This window comes from Metopolophium dirhodum, chromosome 1 (genome assembly GCF_019925205.1).
Source record: "Metopolophium dirhodum isolate CAU chromosome 1, ASM1992520v1, whole genome shotgun sequence".
In the NCBI taxonomy this organism is placed as follows: Eukaryota; Metazoa; Arthropoda; class Insecta; order Hemiptera; family Aphididae; genus Metopolophium; species Metopolophium dirhodum.
Window position 1 is genome coordinate 18,370,351 of NC_083560.1, and position 19,696 is coordinate 18,390,046.

Genomic DNA, 19,696 nt, shown 5'->3' on the forward strand with positions numbered 1-19,696 from the left:
TTATTGGTAGGTACGATGATATAGACACGTAAACGCTTTAGTTATGACTGAAAGTATTGTTGAAGTAGTATCTACCTACAACAAATACATTTCATAATATTGGAACTCAATATTATATTATTGCACTGGCTGATCGTGGCTTGGCGTTGCCCGTGAAAACTTAAACGCCCGTGGACTAACTGCTTCTTAAACTCTGTTAAATGTAAGCTGCCCTGTTATTTAACAAGGTCATTTGGATTTTGTCGATCAAATATGTGTTACAGGTGTAAATTTATATTCGATCGTAATAATCGTTTTTTTATCTGTGAAACCATCGGGAGTCCTATAAAATGATATTAGCAAAAAAAAATTCGATTTTCAGCAGCCGAAAAAAAATGCATGTTGTGCAAGATGTTGCACTTTTGCCTAGTTCCTTACACAAATGTGTTCATGAACAAATGGCAATAATTTTTGTTCTACAAAATCTGTGGGAAAAAAATGTTGTGCCATACCGAGAAACCGTTTGGTAATAGTACTGATATGAGTTACTCTGTAGTGACCTTTATATGTTGAACATGGAAGCTACGAACCTGGAACTGGAACCTTTTGAATTCATTGATATCCGTCCAGGTACTGGTTCTCGAAGAAATAAAATAACTGTTCCGGTTCGGTTCTAGTTTTTTGATAAAAAAAAAAAAAAATAAAGGTATTGGTTCTAAATAATTTCTGTACTGGTTACAAATAATTTAAGTACAGAAAAGTATAATAATTTTAAATACCTATCCGAAATGCGGGTTTTAATTAATAGTATGAGAAATATTAGAAAATTCATATGATCATTCATAGTTTATACATTAAACAGTAATAAAAAAAATTATGATAAATAAAATTATTTTTTTTTTACCTAAAGAACCTATTAAATTTAAAATTTCCGGTTCGGTTCCGGTACTTTATTAATTAAAAAAAGTTAAATCGTTAGATTTTTTGTTTTCTTTTATTACATTTTAATCGATTGTTTTCTTGTCAAAAAACATTTCAGTTACTGTTTGTTTTTTTTTTTGAATAAATATAAATAAATATACAATAGAAACAGGGTACATAAACATAGTCAAATTATCTTATTTTTTTTTTTCAAATACTTAAAATTTTTTTATTCGGATAATGCGAAACAGTTATTCACAGATTCAAATCTGTTTTTTCCCCTTCTTCGCGTTTTTTTATTTCATTCAAGTTCGTTACCTGGAATTTTCCAACATTTCTACGCTTATAATTTTAACCCAAACATCTGCTTAACAGAATCAATAGTAAAAAAATATTGACGCTCAAAATATTGACTTAATCACCGGCGGGTCTACCCGATGTAATTGTACAATTTCAGTAGCCCAATAATCGTAAACCGTTTTAAAAAAAGGTCGATTGTGGCCACGTTCTCGGTCGCCAAATCAACAAGTCTTACAGTATACCTTTTATCAAAACACGATGTTTCATTGATAAAAACCCCTCTCATATTATTTCATAGTTCAATTCATCAATTATTATTTGTAAACAAAAAAAACATAGTAAATGGGCGTAGGTATGATACTCAAATCGGATAAACTATCTGGTTTAATAATAATAAATTTAAAATGTGCGGAAATTTCTTACAACCAGGTAATACAGGTTACTATAATTACTTATAATTACATATGTTACATATTTTTAACTGAATACTACAGTTTTATTAATATTTTAAGAATCTTATACACATGTCACAGATAATTGTGATCATTGTGAACTGTGACTAGATAATTGCATATGAAATTCGTCTTATCTTCTTAAGGTGAACATTTTGAGATGGATTATTTTTATAATATAATCAAAATTAACCACAGTTTATTTCGCGTTAATCTACACACCGAAGATGATATTTTCAACTTCATACAGTTATATTCACAACGAACCCAAACGAGTTGGCGCGTTTTGAAATCCTTTAAATCCCAAAAATATGACGTTTGGTAAGTATTACATTTATTATCATATTATGGCACTGTGTGCAAAACGAATCTGCATGTCAATCGCTTTGTCGGAAAAAAATTAAATGGGACATATTTTTATTAATAATTACAATATGTGTATTTATTTTTTAAACGCAATTACTATAGTAAAATCTTTGGATGTCTTCACAATGGTTTGTTTAAGCTTTTAAAAAAACCAGATAAAAAAATAAAGCCAGACAAATGTGAGTGCCAATCAGAAATTGACATTAAAATAAAATGCTCAACCATAAGAGGAAAAAATAGCGATCCCTATTTAAAAGTAAATATTATATTTGTTTTATTTTGTTAACTCTCTTGAAAATGTTCATCATATTCTACTCTAAGTTATGTTGGTATATGGTGTGTTTAGAACGGTTTACCAGCAATTGTGAGATTCAAAAACGACCATAACCATTTAGTTCCTAAAGTCACAGAACTACCCTTGTTGAAATCCATAACGGACAATAATATACAAATAACGTTGGATAAAGGTTTCGGTAAGTTTAGTCTTACACGTATTGCGGGTAATATTACAATTATTGTAGGTCTACTCGTATCTTATATTCATTAATTTATTAATATTTAAAAATATACACAATACTTGAACTTAGCGCTATGATAGTTAGAATAATATAAACCCTACCTAAATCTTTTTTTTGTGAAATTATTTAACAGAGCCAGCAAAGATACGTCGAGCTTATAACATTGGAATTAACCCAAATTCAAGCCCGCCGGTTATCGACATTACAAATTTGTCAGACGTAAATAATATTATTCCATTGAATTGATTCTGAAACTATAATATTTCGGAATCTGACATTTTAAATGTTTACGTTTTGTTTTTTTTTTTTTTGCAAATTTAGGACGACGTAGAGATTGTCGAAATTACTGATATTGATACCAGTGACCAGATCACGGAAAATAATTTGTTCGGCAAGTGGGAGGACGCAAATATACAATGCGATACCGTGGAGACGAAAAACAACAAACGCCTCGAACCGGGGCAACAGGTCGTCAACAACGGCGAACGCGCCAACGACGACGGCACGTCCCATCAGTTGGTGGACACCAGTTACAGAAAAGATTATAGCCGGACGCTAAAAGGCATAATTTCGGACCGCGTAAAGGCGAAGTGGCTAAGCGATAAAATGACGACCGAAGCCGATCAAGTGAGCCTTTATAAATGCTCGGGGAAAAAATGCAGTGCGGTGTTCAGCCGCCGGAAAACGTTCGTGCCACACTTGAACGACCATTGTCGTAAAGCAAGTAAGACTTACACGATTGCTATTATTTGTATTATTCTTTCAAGGCCACTGTTTTAATAATATATCCTATTACTATTGGTTACCCACGTGAGAACTGAGCGAGTTTGTTGTTATGTTGTCTAACTCAAAAAGATAAGTACCCAAATCACTTCGTGTAAAACATTTGTGAAATTGCGAACAACATTTTTGCTTTTAAATTACAGTATTGGCCACTTAAATAGAACATTTTGTTACGTTTTTAAACTTGTTGGAGGAGCGAAACATTTTTATCGACAATATTATAGACAATTGCTCAAATGTTTTTTGTTTTTTTAGTTTTTCCGATTATTTTATAAAGTAATAAGAATTTTCAATTTTCAATTTCAATAAGTATTTACTAGATAAAATTCTCTACCAGAAACTTAAATTGAAGTTAATGATCAGTAAATGATAAATAAGAAAAAAAAAATTTGTATATTAACCTGTAAATTAACAATTTGTAATGGAACGATTTTCTTATTTCTCGATAATTTATTTTTTGTTCTTGGTCCAATTATTTTCAACACTCCTTTTGGAGCTCTACGTGCCATGTTGAAACGCGTTTTACAGTACTTTGACGTATTTTATTATAATGGTTGTTGTATTATTCTATTGTTTCAGAAAGCCAGAAGAAAACTCTTCAGTTCATGATATGCATGTATTGCTTCAAGTCGTTCGATATGATCAACATAGACGCGTTGGCCAATCACATCTTCGACAACTATAGTTTTTGCAAATACTTCTGTCAGTATTGCTTGTACCGCGCGTACACGGCGTCTCACGTCTTAGTCCACGAGGTAAGTCGGTGACCCGTGGTCAGAGTACCCAAGTTATATCTGGTTATAATGTCTGCAAGTACCCGTTTAATATGTACTGCAAAAATATCTCTCTTGTAAAAAAATATTTCCATAAACTTTGCAACGGCTGGCTGACAAGCAGAACGATATGTTTAATAGGTCAATAAGTGCCCAGTACAAAACGAAAAGCCACGTGCTATTGAGGCATTTCACATAACCTTACGGTTTAGCTTTAGTATATTTAACATTCTCGTAAAAATTACTTATAAAATTGTATTTAAATAGTTACGGATACGAATTCAGAATTATACATCCATTTGCAAATACTTTGACAAGATGACATGTTTTCAAATACTTTTAAAAATATTATTTTGACTTTACCTTTTTAAATATACAAGTTGGTAGGTGGCAAAACTAATTTTGTAATTATTAATTCAATAATTTTAATGTCATATTTAATAGAGTGTCGTTAGAATTTAGAACTCTGTGCTACACAGGTACTCAATTTCTTATTGAAAAATGAAAACAAATAAAAAATTAATATATTTTATTTCTGAAATATAGGTAATCGAATTTTTTTTAAATTTTTTACGTACAATCATACATAAGCAATCATTCAAAAACATACATATAATTCATCAATTTTCCTAGCAAATGAAATATATCGAGTTGCCTGCTACATTCCTTACATTACTTTCCCATAATATTTCGGTTGCATCCGAGTTGGTTCCCGAAATTAAAATTCCTATACTAGTTGGGTCCCGAATTTTTTTCGATGAGTACCACACTAAACTAACGTTTTCCTTACTATTTTGACAGACTTTGCCAATTAAAAGTGTCTATGATCTATTTTTGACCACTGCTAGTATGGTTAAAAATGTTTTTTTGCTAATAAAAATATAAGTTGTTAGAATTTTACAAAATATAAATTATGATTTAAAAAACCACTTTTGTGCTGTGAAAAGACTTTACAACATTTTACAAAATCGAATCAACTAATTTTTCTGCAGATTTTTAGGCACGAAGTGAATTATTGAGGGTACGATTTAGGGTACAGTTAAATAAATTTTGAATTACACAATAAAGTGATATTTTTGAAACGTAGTTAATCATATTATTATATATATATGTATTTTTAATATTTGTTTTTTCCATTTTTGAAATCGTTTTTATTTTATATTTCAATATTTGTATATATTACCTAAAATAATCTAGGACTCAACTACTGCCAGTGATTAACTCCCCCCCCCTCCACTCGGTAGGGACTCGACAGGGACTCCCAGTATAGACTCGACTCGGATGCGCCTAATATTTCGATAGTCATCGCGCTGGCCATGAAGGTTTGATAAAATATAATAACTATCGTTGTTTATTATCGTTAATTTTTAGTATATAATTCACGGCGAAAAGAAACCTTCGATATTACAACTCAAGGATCGGGATGACAAAAGCAAGGAAATTGTTAAGGTGGTTGACTTTAACAAATTCGTGTTGCGTTACGTTTGCAACATCGGTAAGCTTTTGAAATTTATTTTAAATAATGTACAATTAGTACTAGAGGTGGGTCAAACTGTTCGAAGTTTGAAAAATCGAACCGAACAAAAAGTTTGAAATTCTATAATTAAACTGAACCTCAAAACATTTCGAACACGTCAAACGATTCGAACGAAAATGTTTTTATTTCCGTTGGACATAAAACAAAAAGCTTGGTACGGAATTTCATTCAAAAACTCTGTTTGGGTTCAGTTTTGTATCAAAAGAAATGTTCGGTTTGAGTCGACATCACACTAAATTGTTCGGCTCGAAACCATATTTTTGAGTTCGACTCACCTCTAATATTGTAATTATTATTATTATTCTATGCATCGTGGAATAGTTAAAATTAAAGTCTTTAAAACACTTTTCATGACAACTTATCTAGTTTAGAAGTATTTTATACACAATTAATCTCTAATTAGGTAGTTTAATGATTTAAGTTTCGTTTAGGCACGTATTATTCTCGTAGTCGCTAAAATAGATTTTCACTGTAGACCTGTTGTAGTTATTACTCGACCATTAAAAAAAAAAACGGCCGATAGGTACATTTTTAACAGTGAAATATAGTTGAGATTGAAGGCAACCGAAGATAAACAGTATTTTTAAATTAAATAAAAAACTGTTTATCTCTTTTTTATTTTAGCTGAACAACCAGAATTATTTCCAAATGTAGAAAAAGTATCATCAAGAACAACGTTACACCAGCACAAAAAGTTCTGAATTTCGTACAAAATTGTCATACGATTATGTAACCGTTTCTTAACTTAAAATGGAAGTTAAGAATTAAAATGTACAAGTACCGTTTAAAGTTATTTTTTTGATTTTAAATTTTCACAAGACTTTACACTATTTTGTTACCAAATTTGGTAACCAAAGTGCAAAATTCCTCACTTAACTCAAATCCCGTTAAAACCCGTTAAAACCCGTTAAAAATGGGACAGTCATCATCGTGACCGTTTTCCCGATATTCTTCAAAATTATCTCTTTAACTTGACATTTTAAAAAAATCTTGTAATAATTTTGTAACCAAATATAACTCAAAATTCGAGATACATCACTTAACTTAAATCCTGTAAATTTGGTTTTAAGTTGACCGGTTGCCAGCGATGATTCAAATTTTGTTACAAATTGATTACAGCCCCTTGTGAACATTTCGTACAACAATTTAGAACTCGGGGTGCGGACGTGACGTTGCTATGAGCTTATATTTTTACAACTACTTTGATTTAAATTTAAATATTACCAAACAAACAAACGTATACTAAATCTGTTAGTTTTAACTTTTGTTTACCTAGGTAGGTACATTATTTTTTAAATATCTATTCGATCTTTTGGATTCCTGCGTGAAACATTAGTTTTTATAAAACTTGATATTTGCGTAGGATTCTTATAAATAGAGTAAAAAATTCCAAAAAATAGTGTTTTCGTAAAATGTTTCATTTGATTATTAAAATTTAAAAAAAAACGTAATTTTAATATAGTTCTAGGCATCAACGCTGTAACGTATCCACCTGTATTATTTTATCGAATTGTATTTTATTTTACTCTATGATAGGTGCAAATTTTATAATTTGAATAATACAGATAATATTCGTTTATTTTCTATTCCGTGAATCTATATTACTGTCCCACACTTAATAAGTACTAACCTAATGTGTAAAGATACTTCGATGTTCTGGGTGATTATTTTATCACACGACACTAATTACTCAATATTTCGAAAGGTATATTGACTTTTTAAAATTATGTTTTTACACGATTTGAAGTCGGTTTAAAACAAGATTTTTATAAAAAAATTTTATTTTTTTATCTTTATAAGTGTTTTACTTGTTTCAATGACAACGTACAGTTGTAATGTCGTGTTCTAAAGCAGTATATTACATTTTCATTAGTATTTTTGTTGCATACAAATCTAATTTAGGACGAGTATAGTTTATGAGTAATCACTATTTAAAGTTTTGATGATAGGGGGTGAAGTGGACAAACATTTTGTGGGATAACTGCGTATTACTCCACTCAGCTAATCTATACTTTTAATGCTTATCACTCATAAGCTAATGGTCCGAAATACAATTTTTTTTGTTTTTAAATATTCAGAAAAACATTTTGTTTTAGAATATGAAATGACAATTGTAAGTGGTCATTGAACAAATCAAAAAACATAAACAATTATAAGGATAAAAATATAATATCTTTAAACAAATGTTGTTTTGTAGCGACTTGAAACCGTGTAAAAACATATTTTCAAAAAAGAAACACAATATTGAAATAATGAGTGATGTGTTATTAATTTAATCACACTGTGCCTCTGTTTAATGATAATAAAATACTATTCCTGACAAAAATCGATATTTTCTTCCCGATTAAGCCTAAAATGTTGTCTTAACTCGTTTAGGAAACTGTGCTTTCTATTCTTATATGAATAGTGATTTCTTGTATCATTTGAGCCACGATCATGTAGAGTGTGGCCAATTCTATTGCAACATTTGTGATAAACACGATGGAAATGGATTTGAAGCGTTCAATCCGATATCGTTCGTTAAAGTAAGCATGTAATTTGTTTATATTATATAATTAGCTTACATTTTTATAACTTGTTGACTTTCATTTTTTAACACATTTTTAATACTCTGCACGAAGTCTTGTAATTATATACATATTATACTTATTTTTTTTTTATTTAGAAAAATATACAATTTTTAGGTACAATAATGTTATATTAAAAGTATACGATTTTATACTTTTTGTAAAATAAAATGAATTAATTGAGATATTCATATACGAGTGTGGAGAAAACCGTCAAATTGATGGAACTCCGGCTTACATAATATTGTAATATAATATTAAATATAAATATAATAATAACTTAAATTTCTATTGCCATCTGAGACACATGTCGTTTATATCTTTAAGTCTCTCTGCAAAATAACATAATATACCTAATAATAACCAATTCTAGGCAAGTTAATGATTTTTTTTTACTCAGTTAAACTAATAGAAAATTCATGATTGTCGTATTAATGCTCTTACATGGGGAACTAATAGCCCTTCTTTATTAATGGTATTTATCTACAAATATAAATAAGAAATTCTTCGTAAATACTCGTAACATATTTTTTTCTTATTATATTTTTCATATTCAACAAAGTTACAGTGGTAACATAATATATGGTAATATATAGACATAATTCTCTGGGTAATATAATGAAAATTCAAAATTAACTCAACTGGGATAATTAAGAAACTATAATTTGATTTAAAGTTTAAGCAGAGGTATATGAGTTAAGTTTAAGGTCAAATTCACTAAAATATCAAACTATCAAAATAAGTTTATACGTTTAAATTAACTTAACTTTAACTTATTAACTCAATAATGCTCAGCCTCGATGATAATAATAATGTACCAATAATAGTTTACATAATTATTTCTAATAAATTATAATTTATATTTTTCAGCATTTTAGTGTGCACAATATAAACACATATCAATGTATTTTTTGCCTATTTGGTACAGAATTGCTCAATCACATGATCATTCACTTAGCGATGGAGCATTTTGAATACGAACCGTTATGCTTGGAACGAAGTCCGATAAACATTTTTTGCGTAAGTACATTATTAAAGAATAACGTTTACATATAATAGTAGTTAATAACAGTATAGAATAACAATAATTATTGATATTGTTTACAATGATTTGTTGCAGGACGACAAAAAGATTGAAAATCTTATAATTTTAAACATTAAGAAATCTATACCCGCTGGTATAATAAAAGTTGTGAATGCAAAATCACTAAAAGATCTTAATAAAAAAAAATGTCAAACAGATCCCGCTGACACAATATGTACAAATGTGAAATCAGTTAACATCGACAATACTACTCAGGTCTCAAAACGAAGTATTAAAGAAGTGATTCGCCCATCAAAAAACACACTAAAGCTAGCCATTGACAACAAGAATAATACGATTATATCTGACGGAGCAAAAAGAAACGTTCCAAGAGATGAACAACAAATTCCAAATGTTGAGGCATCAATCGTAAATGAGAAAAAAAAATCATCACAACTGTCAATTTATGAAATTATGAACAATTCTGAATTAAAAAAAAAATTTGGAAAACCATTTAAAGAAAAAGGCTTAAAAACCCCTTCATTTGACGATCGGATCGATAGGTCCAAAAAACATGCAAATAAGAGATTGGACAATACATGTAAAAAGAATGAAATTCGTCAAACGAGTTCAAGAAACACGAGTGCAAATACGAAAACAGTTGACATTGAAAATACTACACAGATCTTAAGAAGAAGTACGAGAAATGTTCACCCATCAAAAAACACAATAAAACCGGAAATTGATAACAAAAATAATACGGTTATATCTGACGAAGCGAAACGAAACGTTCCAAAAGATGATGAAAAACGATTTCCGAATAGTGGGGCATCAATCGAAAAAGAAAAAAAGAAATTATCCCAACTGGCAATTCATGATATTAGAAAAAATAACATATCAAAACCGGAAATTGATAACAAAAACAATACGGTTATATCTGATAAAGCGAAAAGAAACGTTCCAAGAGATAATTCAAAACGAATTCCAAATAGTGAGGCATCAATCGAAAATGACAAAAATAAATCATCACAACTGGCAATTCATGATATTAGAAAAAATAACACAACAAAACTGGAAATTGATAACAAAAACAACACGGTTATATCTGACGAAGCGAAAAGAAACGTTCCACGAGATGATGTAGAACGAATTCCAAATAGTGGGGCATCAATCGAAAATGAGAAAAATAAATCATCACAACTGGCAATTCATGATATTAAAAAAAATATTAAATCAAAAAAAACTATTAGGAAACCAGTTAAAGAAAAGTCTTTAGAAATCACTTCATCCGACGGATCGATAGAGCAGTGTAAGTTGATTTCTAAAAAAAGTAGTGGTACGTTTACTAAAGTTATATTATCGATTTCATAGGCGCAAATAAGGTGGGACATGAGCGGGCTTGGTGACATGATAGAAATTGAACACGAATCTCCGAATTTATCGTTTAATTTATTTCGACTATTCCAAGGCTTTGATTAAATATAATATATATTATGTAAAATTTATGATCATGTAATAATAATAATTTTACCAATATTAACTATATCACATTATACGTGAACGATTATTTTCTATCGAACAAATATTGATGATGATTAGGTAAGCATTGTTGTAAGAGCGATTTAAGGTAGGTTAGGGTTTAATTAATAGTTAGATCATATAAAAAATATAAAATTAATTGATGTTTAATAATTATAATTTAAAGTCTTCAGAGATTTTTGCAAAGTCACCTAACCAAAACCTAAATCAATGTAATAGTGTAATTATAAATAAATAAATAAAAAATATACCATTCATATGTCTGGAAATGATATTGTAATTATTATATTATTCTCGTTTGTATGATATTATGGCAAAGTGAACAGAGCTATCTTTGTCAGTTTTCTGCCAAAATACGAGGCTTAGGTTTTGTTCCCGCTGGTTGAACGCCGTAATTTACGCCTATGAATTCGACTTTGTTAAGTTTAACATCAAACCTTGGAGTTGTTATCTTAATCGCCTGCATTTCAGATAAAGTCATCCCAGCCGGAATTTCGTATCAAGATCACTTGAAGAAGTGTCCCACGGAAAGTCCCACGGAGTGTACTTTTTGCCTGGCACAGGTGGAGTCGACATTTGATGTTGTCAAATTTCCGAGGCTCCCTGTGCTGAACTGTTTTACGTGTACTTTTTGCAACTTGAAGTTACCGTCTAGTGACACGGCCAAGAGCCATGTAAAAGAAGTACACAATATCTCCAACGTCGAGTTCGTGCCCGTAGATATTAACGCGACTAATATCGAGAAGGACCGATTTCTCGTGTGTGAGGACAAATGTTTGAAACGACAAAAACGAGCAAACGACAGTAGCTTTTACACGGAAATCTGTAAAACCGTCGAAAACATGAAACGATCTAAAGTTGTTAGTAAAGACGATGATTTGCAATTGACTACGATTGGAAATACTACGAATATCTCGAAACAGCAGGTTGAACGTAACCCGGATGAATCACTACAACAACACAAGACCACGAAAAGAAAATATTCCAATGAGAGCACCAACGTAAGTATATATTTTTTGGACTAAAATTTTTTGGATCGGAATATGTGTTGTACCTACATTTGTAATCTTCCGGTTGAAAGTGGTTTTCGATATCAATTTTTATATGGTTTAAACTCGGTCAAAATAAGAATTTAATTAGAGTTTATTAATTGGAAAAAACTAACATAAAATAATGGAAAATGTTATAAAAACTACCTATCGAATAAATCAATGTTGTTCAATTTTTTTTTCAATCCCAGACAGAAATTATCGCAGAGACTTTCCATTAAATACATAGCATTTTCTAGGCATGATAAAACTTTAAAAATATTTCTATTTTTTTTTACTTTTGCTTAGTTTTATTGTTATTTGTAGGTCATAATGTGTTATGCAATTTGTTAAGGTTCTTCATATGTAGGGCAGACTAACTCGTAGCATTTGCATATTTGTTTTGCACAGTCACAAAAATAGCAGAGTACAAAACAAACAAATTTCATGTTTTTACAAACTAGTTTTGAAATTTTGATATTATGTTGGGAATATTTCTTTAATTTTATAGTACTGGATATATATTTTAACGTAATTAACAATTTTATCAATTTTTCCTATACCAAAGTTTTTATTTTAAATTTCACAACCAAAACATAAATTAATTTTTTATTTTTGTCGAATGGTTTTTAAATGTCGGTGGTAAGATAAATTTTCCGTAAATTTATTTTATTAATAGATCGATAATCGTTTAAAATTTGATGTCACTAGATTATTATGTTATTATATTATAGGCACATTATTGCCAGCATTAAATTTTATTTTTAAAATGCATATTTTGTGGCTTTCATGGTTACAAGTCCTTTGCCTTACTCGTAAGTATACGATTCTGAGTGGACATATGAATGTAGGTATTGGTTTTACAATGATATTTGATTCTTTTTTATATGTCTAAAATCAACCTTAGGAGAAGTAAAAATACTCAGATATTCAACCTTTGATATACCTTTGCATACCTTTGATATAGCAAGTTGGAGTGAATTGTAATCAACATTTTGGCAGGCGTCAATTAAGCGCATACGACATTTTAGTGCGTGGCGATTCAACGCAACAAATAATAAATTTAAAAATATGGGTATTATTATACCTTAGATTTTATATTTAAAATTAATTTTAATTAGTTACCTGCGCAGTGTCAGCCCAGCTACTAAACTCGAGTGCTTTGAAAATAACAATACAACGTGTACGCCAAATTAAACAAATTTATTGCCACAGCCAACCCAAATTATTTACTTTTCGAAATACCTGATTTATTCCAAAATACATTGAGAGGAGTGGAGTTATTTTTTCCAGTGAAATGTTGATGATCAAATTTCAATTGTTTTACATGGAAAAATTTAGGACTTCTGGCATACCTGTTTGAAACACTGGTTATCTAACGGTACATTTTCATCATGTGCCAATTTATTTAAACAATTATATACGATACATACAGTTCAGTTTTCTAATGACATACCTAAGCACCTATATTACTATTTTCCTTGATTTAAAATTAACAAAATCAGATTTAAATCCAACTTCATTTTTCAATGTATTCGTAAAGGCAGTGTTGAATTCTATTAAATTCAAATTTCTAAAGATAAAATTCAAGTTTACTATTTCTATTTAAGGCAAAAGATTTAAGTGTAAATGGGACATATTATTTATTTGGAATAATGGGTTTTATGTTCTTTTAATGCCTTCATATCCTACCATAGGTACGTAAATGTATTGACTGTATAAAAAAAGAAGATAGTTTTGATAAGATAGCTATCGAACAACTCATTGCTAGAGACGTTTGACCCAACCAAAAATAAGTGTAATACAACAAAAAAAATTGTACGTGTATACAAAGATTTCAAAAACCGACAGCTCCCTGAATACTTCTAAGGAATATTCCATGATTTTAATTTTAAAAAAATACTTATTTTATGGAATTATTTGTACTGCGTCAGGCCGCCACACTTATATTTAGCAATAATAATAATAATAATTTTAACACGATTTTACTTTGGCACATATTATATTATATTGGTAAACTTTAAATATATCTAATTAATTTAGTATATTTTAATAAACATGATGTGCACCGACTTTTTTTGCGCTCAGATGTCGTATGATCTGTCTAATTATCGTTCGTTGATATGTCACAGCTGAATTTATTATCGTGCGATAAAATTTTGAATTAATGCTCCAAATTATCGCAGTTCCAGTCAGGGGTTGCATTTCAGAACAAAATTCCGTTTTATGTTATTTCATATTTACAATTAAAATGTTACAACATTTTTGCGTTTATCGTTATTTAGAACTAAAACGTTATATACGTTTTGTGTTTATCGTTATCTCAAATAGTGTAATACCTATTAAATTTAAAAATAATAACTAATATGGCCCGGTCACAGAATAAAATATAATCAATTCTTAAATTGTTTTGCATGAAATATTTAATGTTTCTACGAAATAAATAGACCTTTCATGTAAATAGATTTAAACATTTCATTTTGTGTTATTTTTCATTCAATGATATTCAATAATTTACGTTTTGCGTTATTTTGCGTTTAATGATATTCTATAAATTACATTTTGCGTTATGTTTTATTTAATGGTTTACTACATATTAACGTTATAATCATAATGCTATTATAACTTTACAAGCGTTGGTTCCAGCAAATAGAATCTAGTTCATACTTTTGGTAGTCAAGAGGAAACAATTTCCTTTACTTTTCAAAATAAACTACAAAAATCCGTTTTAATTTTTTTTTGTCATTCAAAAATGAATGACTAGAGATTTGATAATTTTCAAATATTATTTATATTAGCATTTTATAAAAGTTATATAATTTTCAAAATATTTTGGCAGTTTTTGTGGTAGATATATTATATAAATATTTGATAATTTTGTATTTTTGTCTCATTTCTATAAATGATTATAAACAAAATATATATCGGGTCGGTTTAAACAATTCTCAGCTGAATTTATTTTCATAAAAAGTTTATGTAGTATGCGAAACAAATGTAGTTACAAGGAGTCAAGACATTATTTATTGACATTACACTATTGGCAACAAATGAAAACAAAATTGGTAATAAGAATCCATCTTGGGGTACACAAGAAGGTGGCCACAAAATATTTGATCTGATACCAAAGATTTCTAGCTACTGTTGTTTATTTGTTAAAAAAGATTCAAACAAAGGAAGGAGAGGGTTACAAAAATTCAGATGGTTCAAAGAAAAAATAAATGAAGTGTCCTTAGTTATAGGCTAACAGTCTGTCTCCGCTCTGAGTAGTTTTTCATTGTATACAATGATTTATTATTGAAATCGTATTCAACAAATCCTTTACAGTGAATTATACAATGACGAGGTACACCCGACACTAATAAATATATATCAGAGCAACTACCCCAGTTTTTTTAAATTTTAAGTTTATTTTAAATTTTACACATCAAATAATTTTTGTACTTTTGTTGACACATTTATAATTTAATTAATTAAAAACAACCCCAATACTAAGTGAGAGAAATACTAAATGACAACCTGTCTGTACCGCTCTAATTTAATAACACAGAAATGCCATGGGGAATTCATTATATTGAAAAAACAAGTAAAAACAGCGGCAGAAAAACACATCTGTTATTTTTAAAATAGTCGGTAAAAAGTTTACCCCTGACTAGTAAAATATGAATGATGTCATCCGTTAAACCTAACAAATCAATAAACTTTTGTCATAACTTGAGTATAATATAGTATAATAAAATAGGAATCCTTAGACTCACATCCATACCCTTTTCTCAGTATTATTTATTCGTTTTTAATGATTAATCATTGAATTAAACATTTACATATACCTAGATATACGACCGACATTCTCCATTCACCGTTATAACATTATAATATATCAATTAATTAATTTTTTTATTTATTATTATTATTACAAATATTATAGAACGTCGCCGCCGTGGACTACAAAAAAACACCTTGCTGGAAAAGGTTATACGATAATATTCCGGGCGTTACAATATCCATGTATTTTTCTCCTCGCAATATTGACAACATCCCGCTAACACCATACTTCTTGAATCCGGTAGGATGTTTACTGTGCAACTACCACACTAAAGTGCGATCTAATCTAGTGTCACACCTGAACCGGCATGGAGTAGAACCGGTCGTCTTGAATAAACACATATTATCTAAATCTGTAATAAATAAACTCAAGCCTGCGGCAACCGTGTCCGAGCCAGTGAATAATTCACTCTGTTCATCTAAAGCAAAACAAAACGAAAAGGTAGTACTTCCACTTTAAAACTATTTATTTTTAATGATTCTTCTCTAAATGTGTATTATCAGGGTCAAACAGTTGAAAATAGTATAGATGAATCAACTATTAATACTATTAAACCTCAATCATTGCAGCTGGTAAATCATATTCCCAAGTTCGTTCCAAAACAAAAACGTTTTAGATGTGCATTACCCAAATGTTTTCACTTCAGTGAGAATTTTGGAAATCTGCAGCAGCATATAACGAAAGATCATTCCAAGTTTTCGTATTTTGTGTAAGTATAACTATGTTACTATAAGCAGGAGCACTGCAGCACCACAATATTCCTTTATTAACGTGTTTATATTTCATCATAATAATATGTTTTTATATATATATATACGTTTCTAGATGTCCACATTGTAGGCCATTAATTGTTACGTTCGACAGTTTCCATGCATTGGCGTATCATTATAATTTTCATGGTAGTAACTTATACATTTGTCAGTACTGTGATTACATTCATTATGACTGTTCAAAAATAGAATCACATCAGACAAGAAAACACCCGTTTAGAATGAGCGGCGAGAATAATTTAAACGTAATCGCGATTAGAAAATCCAACTATCCAGGTTTGTGTATATGTTATTATACAGCTAATTTGTTTGAATGACTCATAGGTATGTACTCTATGTGTAAAATTATACCAATGCCATTTACTTATTTCCTAACACTTGAAATAGATATGGAAACGTCCAAATGGCAATGCAATATATGTGAACCTGGTATTAAGTATACAGAATCACAAATTGCTGCACACCTATCAATTGTTCATAAAATAAAGAAAATGTTTAGATGCCCTATTTGTCAATTTGATCACAGTAATTACGATGTGTTTGAACAACATTTCGCGTTGCATCATCCATCTCTGGATGTAAAAAACTTGGATGCACATTTTGAAAAAGTAAGATCCTGTAGCTGCCCGATAAATATTGCGATGGACAATATATTAACTTGTGCACTATGCTAACGTACTTGTCTTAGAAAATTATTGACCGTTTTTCAAAAATAAAAATAAAATAAAACATTTTTAGATTAGTCCAGATGTAGAGCTCGAACCAGCCGACAAGCAAACAAACGTTGACAAACAAGGTAGGACTAGAGAAAGTCCTTCGCTAAATGTGCCAGAAGCTTTTGACGGTGCCACTGAACCAAGGGCCGCGTTACCCTCACCACGAAAAACTCCGATAAAATTGACTTCCGTGCGCAAGACATCTGCTAAATCGTTCAACATACCGGAAGATCAAGGGAAAACACTTGACAACCCTTCTAGCGAACTGAACGATTATTCGAAATTAAAGTGCTCGACGGCAAAATACGAATGTCCTGTATGCAACGAGTTCGCAGTCGAGGAAAAAGAATCTTTCCGAGAACACTTATTAAAAGAAATAAATAGTACACTGTAATGCAACTGTTTTTGTTATTTTTTCTCACTCTTTCATAAACATTTTATTAATTAACAATGTTTTCGTTTACTACAGATGGAAGTGTTTGGAATGCTTTACGATCAGCAATTCAGCAATGAAAATGAAAACGCATGTAATAAAACACAACCGATTAAAGCGGAAATTTGAGAAAATCGAAATAACTAAGAAAAGTACTTTGGTGAATATTATCATTTTTATTACTACATCTCGACATTTATTACCAAAAGATAATATCAAAAATAAATAAGATTTTTTTTTGTATAAAGGTTGATGGAATAATTGACTATCAAAATATGCTTATGGAACATAAATTGCTCAAAAAAAACAATCAACATACCGTAAAAAATGGAGCCAAAGTATAAAATATTATTATTTTACCATTATATCATAATATTACATTTTTCATCAAGAAAACCAAATTAAGTTAAATTAAATTTTTTTTAAGCATGGTAATGTTCAATAGAAATAGATGTACTCAACGCTCAAACTTTTCACATATGTTCAATGACAAAATCGTTAATACCAACGTTTCAATGCTAAAATTATTGGTAAGTAATAACCACACGTCATATTATTTTATTTTGTTTTGATTCGAAATTTGAATATAATGAAATGAAAAACTCATGTCAGTCGTGATCTTTATGGTGATACATCGTGGCATGCCTCAATACATTTATTTACTGATGTTGTAGCGTGGGGGAGGGGGAGGGCTGATCAGTGGAAAATAGATAAACTACAAGTACAAAAAATAGTGCATAAAAAAAATATTAGAAGATTAACTCATTAACATGATAAATGCAATAAAAAAACAGAAATTATATAAAACAACTACGGAACAATAGATTTCACGCACTCAAGCCATAAATCATTTACTCAAGAAATGAAAAACCAAACAAAAAGGCTTCAAAACTTAAAAACATAGGAAAAATAAAAATGTGCAATGGTCATAGCAAGTCTATAAGAACAGAACTAAGACACTAAAAAACAAAAGTAACACCTACTCCAACATCCTCCGCATGGTGTATCTTTTACAGTAAGCGAGGTCGGCAATGCTCTGGTCAAAACCAAACTAAACAAAGCAGCTAGGTTTTGATGTGGTATACCTTTGAGTTGTCAACCACGCTAGACCAGAACCCGTGAGTGAATAATGGGGTTCTTACAGCGATGTACTATCCACAAGAGCAATCCGAAATAGTTTAAATGAGTTAATTGCACTCCTTAAAACAGAAAAGAAAATAATTGAGGCTGCTGAATACCATACAATCTCATTACACGTAAGATCTTGGACAGAATCATTTTTCAGCGCATACATGCATACATACAATATATTATTATATGTATGCGGCCACTCCATTAGAACAAGCTGGTTTTAGAAATAATAGAGGATGCGAGGAACAAGTGGTAGTAACAGTTAAAGAAAAAGGTAAAATTCATCGTAGCCTTTTGATCTCTCTGCCACGTATGAAATGGTTCGGATACATGTAAAAATGTGTCGATTTATCAAAGTTAATAAATTTAACAAAAGACAGTGACACTTTTAGAAAAAACCTTGGCAAAACGACATTTCCAGTTACTTACTGGCAAATAAAAAGTAGATGATGGACAGAAGATAATGGGCTGTGATAAATCCTGGTCCCGATATAGATCAACCAATATTTAAACGATTTACCAAAGACCGAACTTACAATATACCAATCGCACGCCAATCTTACTAATGGTAATCTAATCTTGACCAATTATCTGGAAATAATAAATACATATTTCTAAAAATAGCGTTTAAAGCTAAATCAATCGAAAACTATTTAGCGAATTTCAACTTAAAAACATACAGACCAAGGAAAAACTTGAGGTTATGAATGGGAGTAAACTGAAATTGCATTCCCAAATACCTGGGTATAACCCAGGACCGTGCACTCACGTTCAAAGAGCATCTGCTTATCATCTATAGAAAGATACGGTCAAGGATTATATCAGTAGAAATTCTGACTGGTTAGGATACTAACTACCGATGAGAATACATTAAGAATATTTACATTTGGATTAGAATAAAGTACGGGTCCCAAGTATGGTGTAAAAGCTCACGTGTGAAGAAATCTGATTTTCACCTCTACAGTGCTATGTGAATAATAATCTGTACCATAAAATCTACACCAATACAATGGCTATTGATATTGGCCAATATTAA

At 30.1% G+C, this 19,696-nt stretch overlaps 1 protein-coding gene across 1 annotated transcript in view; it reads left to right on the top strand.

Annotated features, from left to right (window-relative positions):
• LOC132933613 (uncharacterized) overlaps positions 1-17,974 on the top strand; it is a 35,361-nt gene extending 17,387 nt beyond the window's left edge. Inside the window, exons 8-26 of the mRNA XM_060999884.1 lie at positions 1,799-1,973; positions 2,121-2,274; positions 2,365-2,491; positions 2,670-2,755; positions 2,858-3,260; positions 3,899-4,074; positions 5,464-5,587; positions 8,006-8,154; positions 9,067-9,216; positions 9,317-10,556; positions 11,231-11,760; positions 15,713-16,006; positions 16,114-16,319; positions 16,436-16,656; positions 16,768-16,988; positions 17,119-17,486; positions 17,566-17,689; positions 17,778-17,867; positions 17,957-17,974. Coding sequence (XP_060855867.1) covers positions 1,799-1,973; positions 2,121-2,274; positions 2,365-2,491; positions 2,670-2,755; positions 2,858-3,260; positions 3,899-4,074; positions 5,464-5,587; positions 8,006-8,154; positions 9,067-9,216; positions 9,317-10,556; positions 11,231-11,760; positions 15,713-16,006; positions 16,114-16,319; positions 16,436-16,656; positions 16,768-16,988; positions 17,119-17,486; positions 17,566-17,689; positions 17,778-17,867; positions 17,957-17,974 — 4,856 coding nt within the window. The remainder of the gene's footprint in view (positions 1-1,798; positions 1,974-2,120; positions 2,275-2,364; positions 2,492-2,669; positions 2,756-2,857; positions 3,261-3,898; positions 4,075-5,463; positions 5,588-8,005; positions 8,155-9,066; positions 9,217-9,316; positions 10,557-11,230; positions 11,761-15,712; positions 16,007-16,113; positions 16,320-16,435; positions 16,657-16,767; positions 16,989-17,118; positions 17,487-17,565; positions 17,690-17,777; positions 17,868-17,956) is intronic.
• The last annotated feature ends 1,722 nt before the right edge of the window (positions 17,975-19,696 follow it).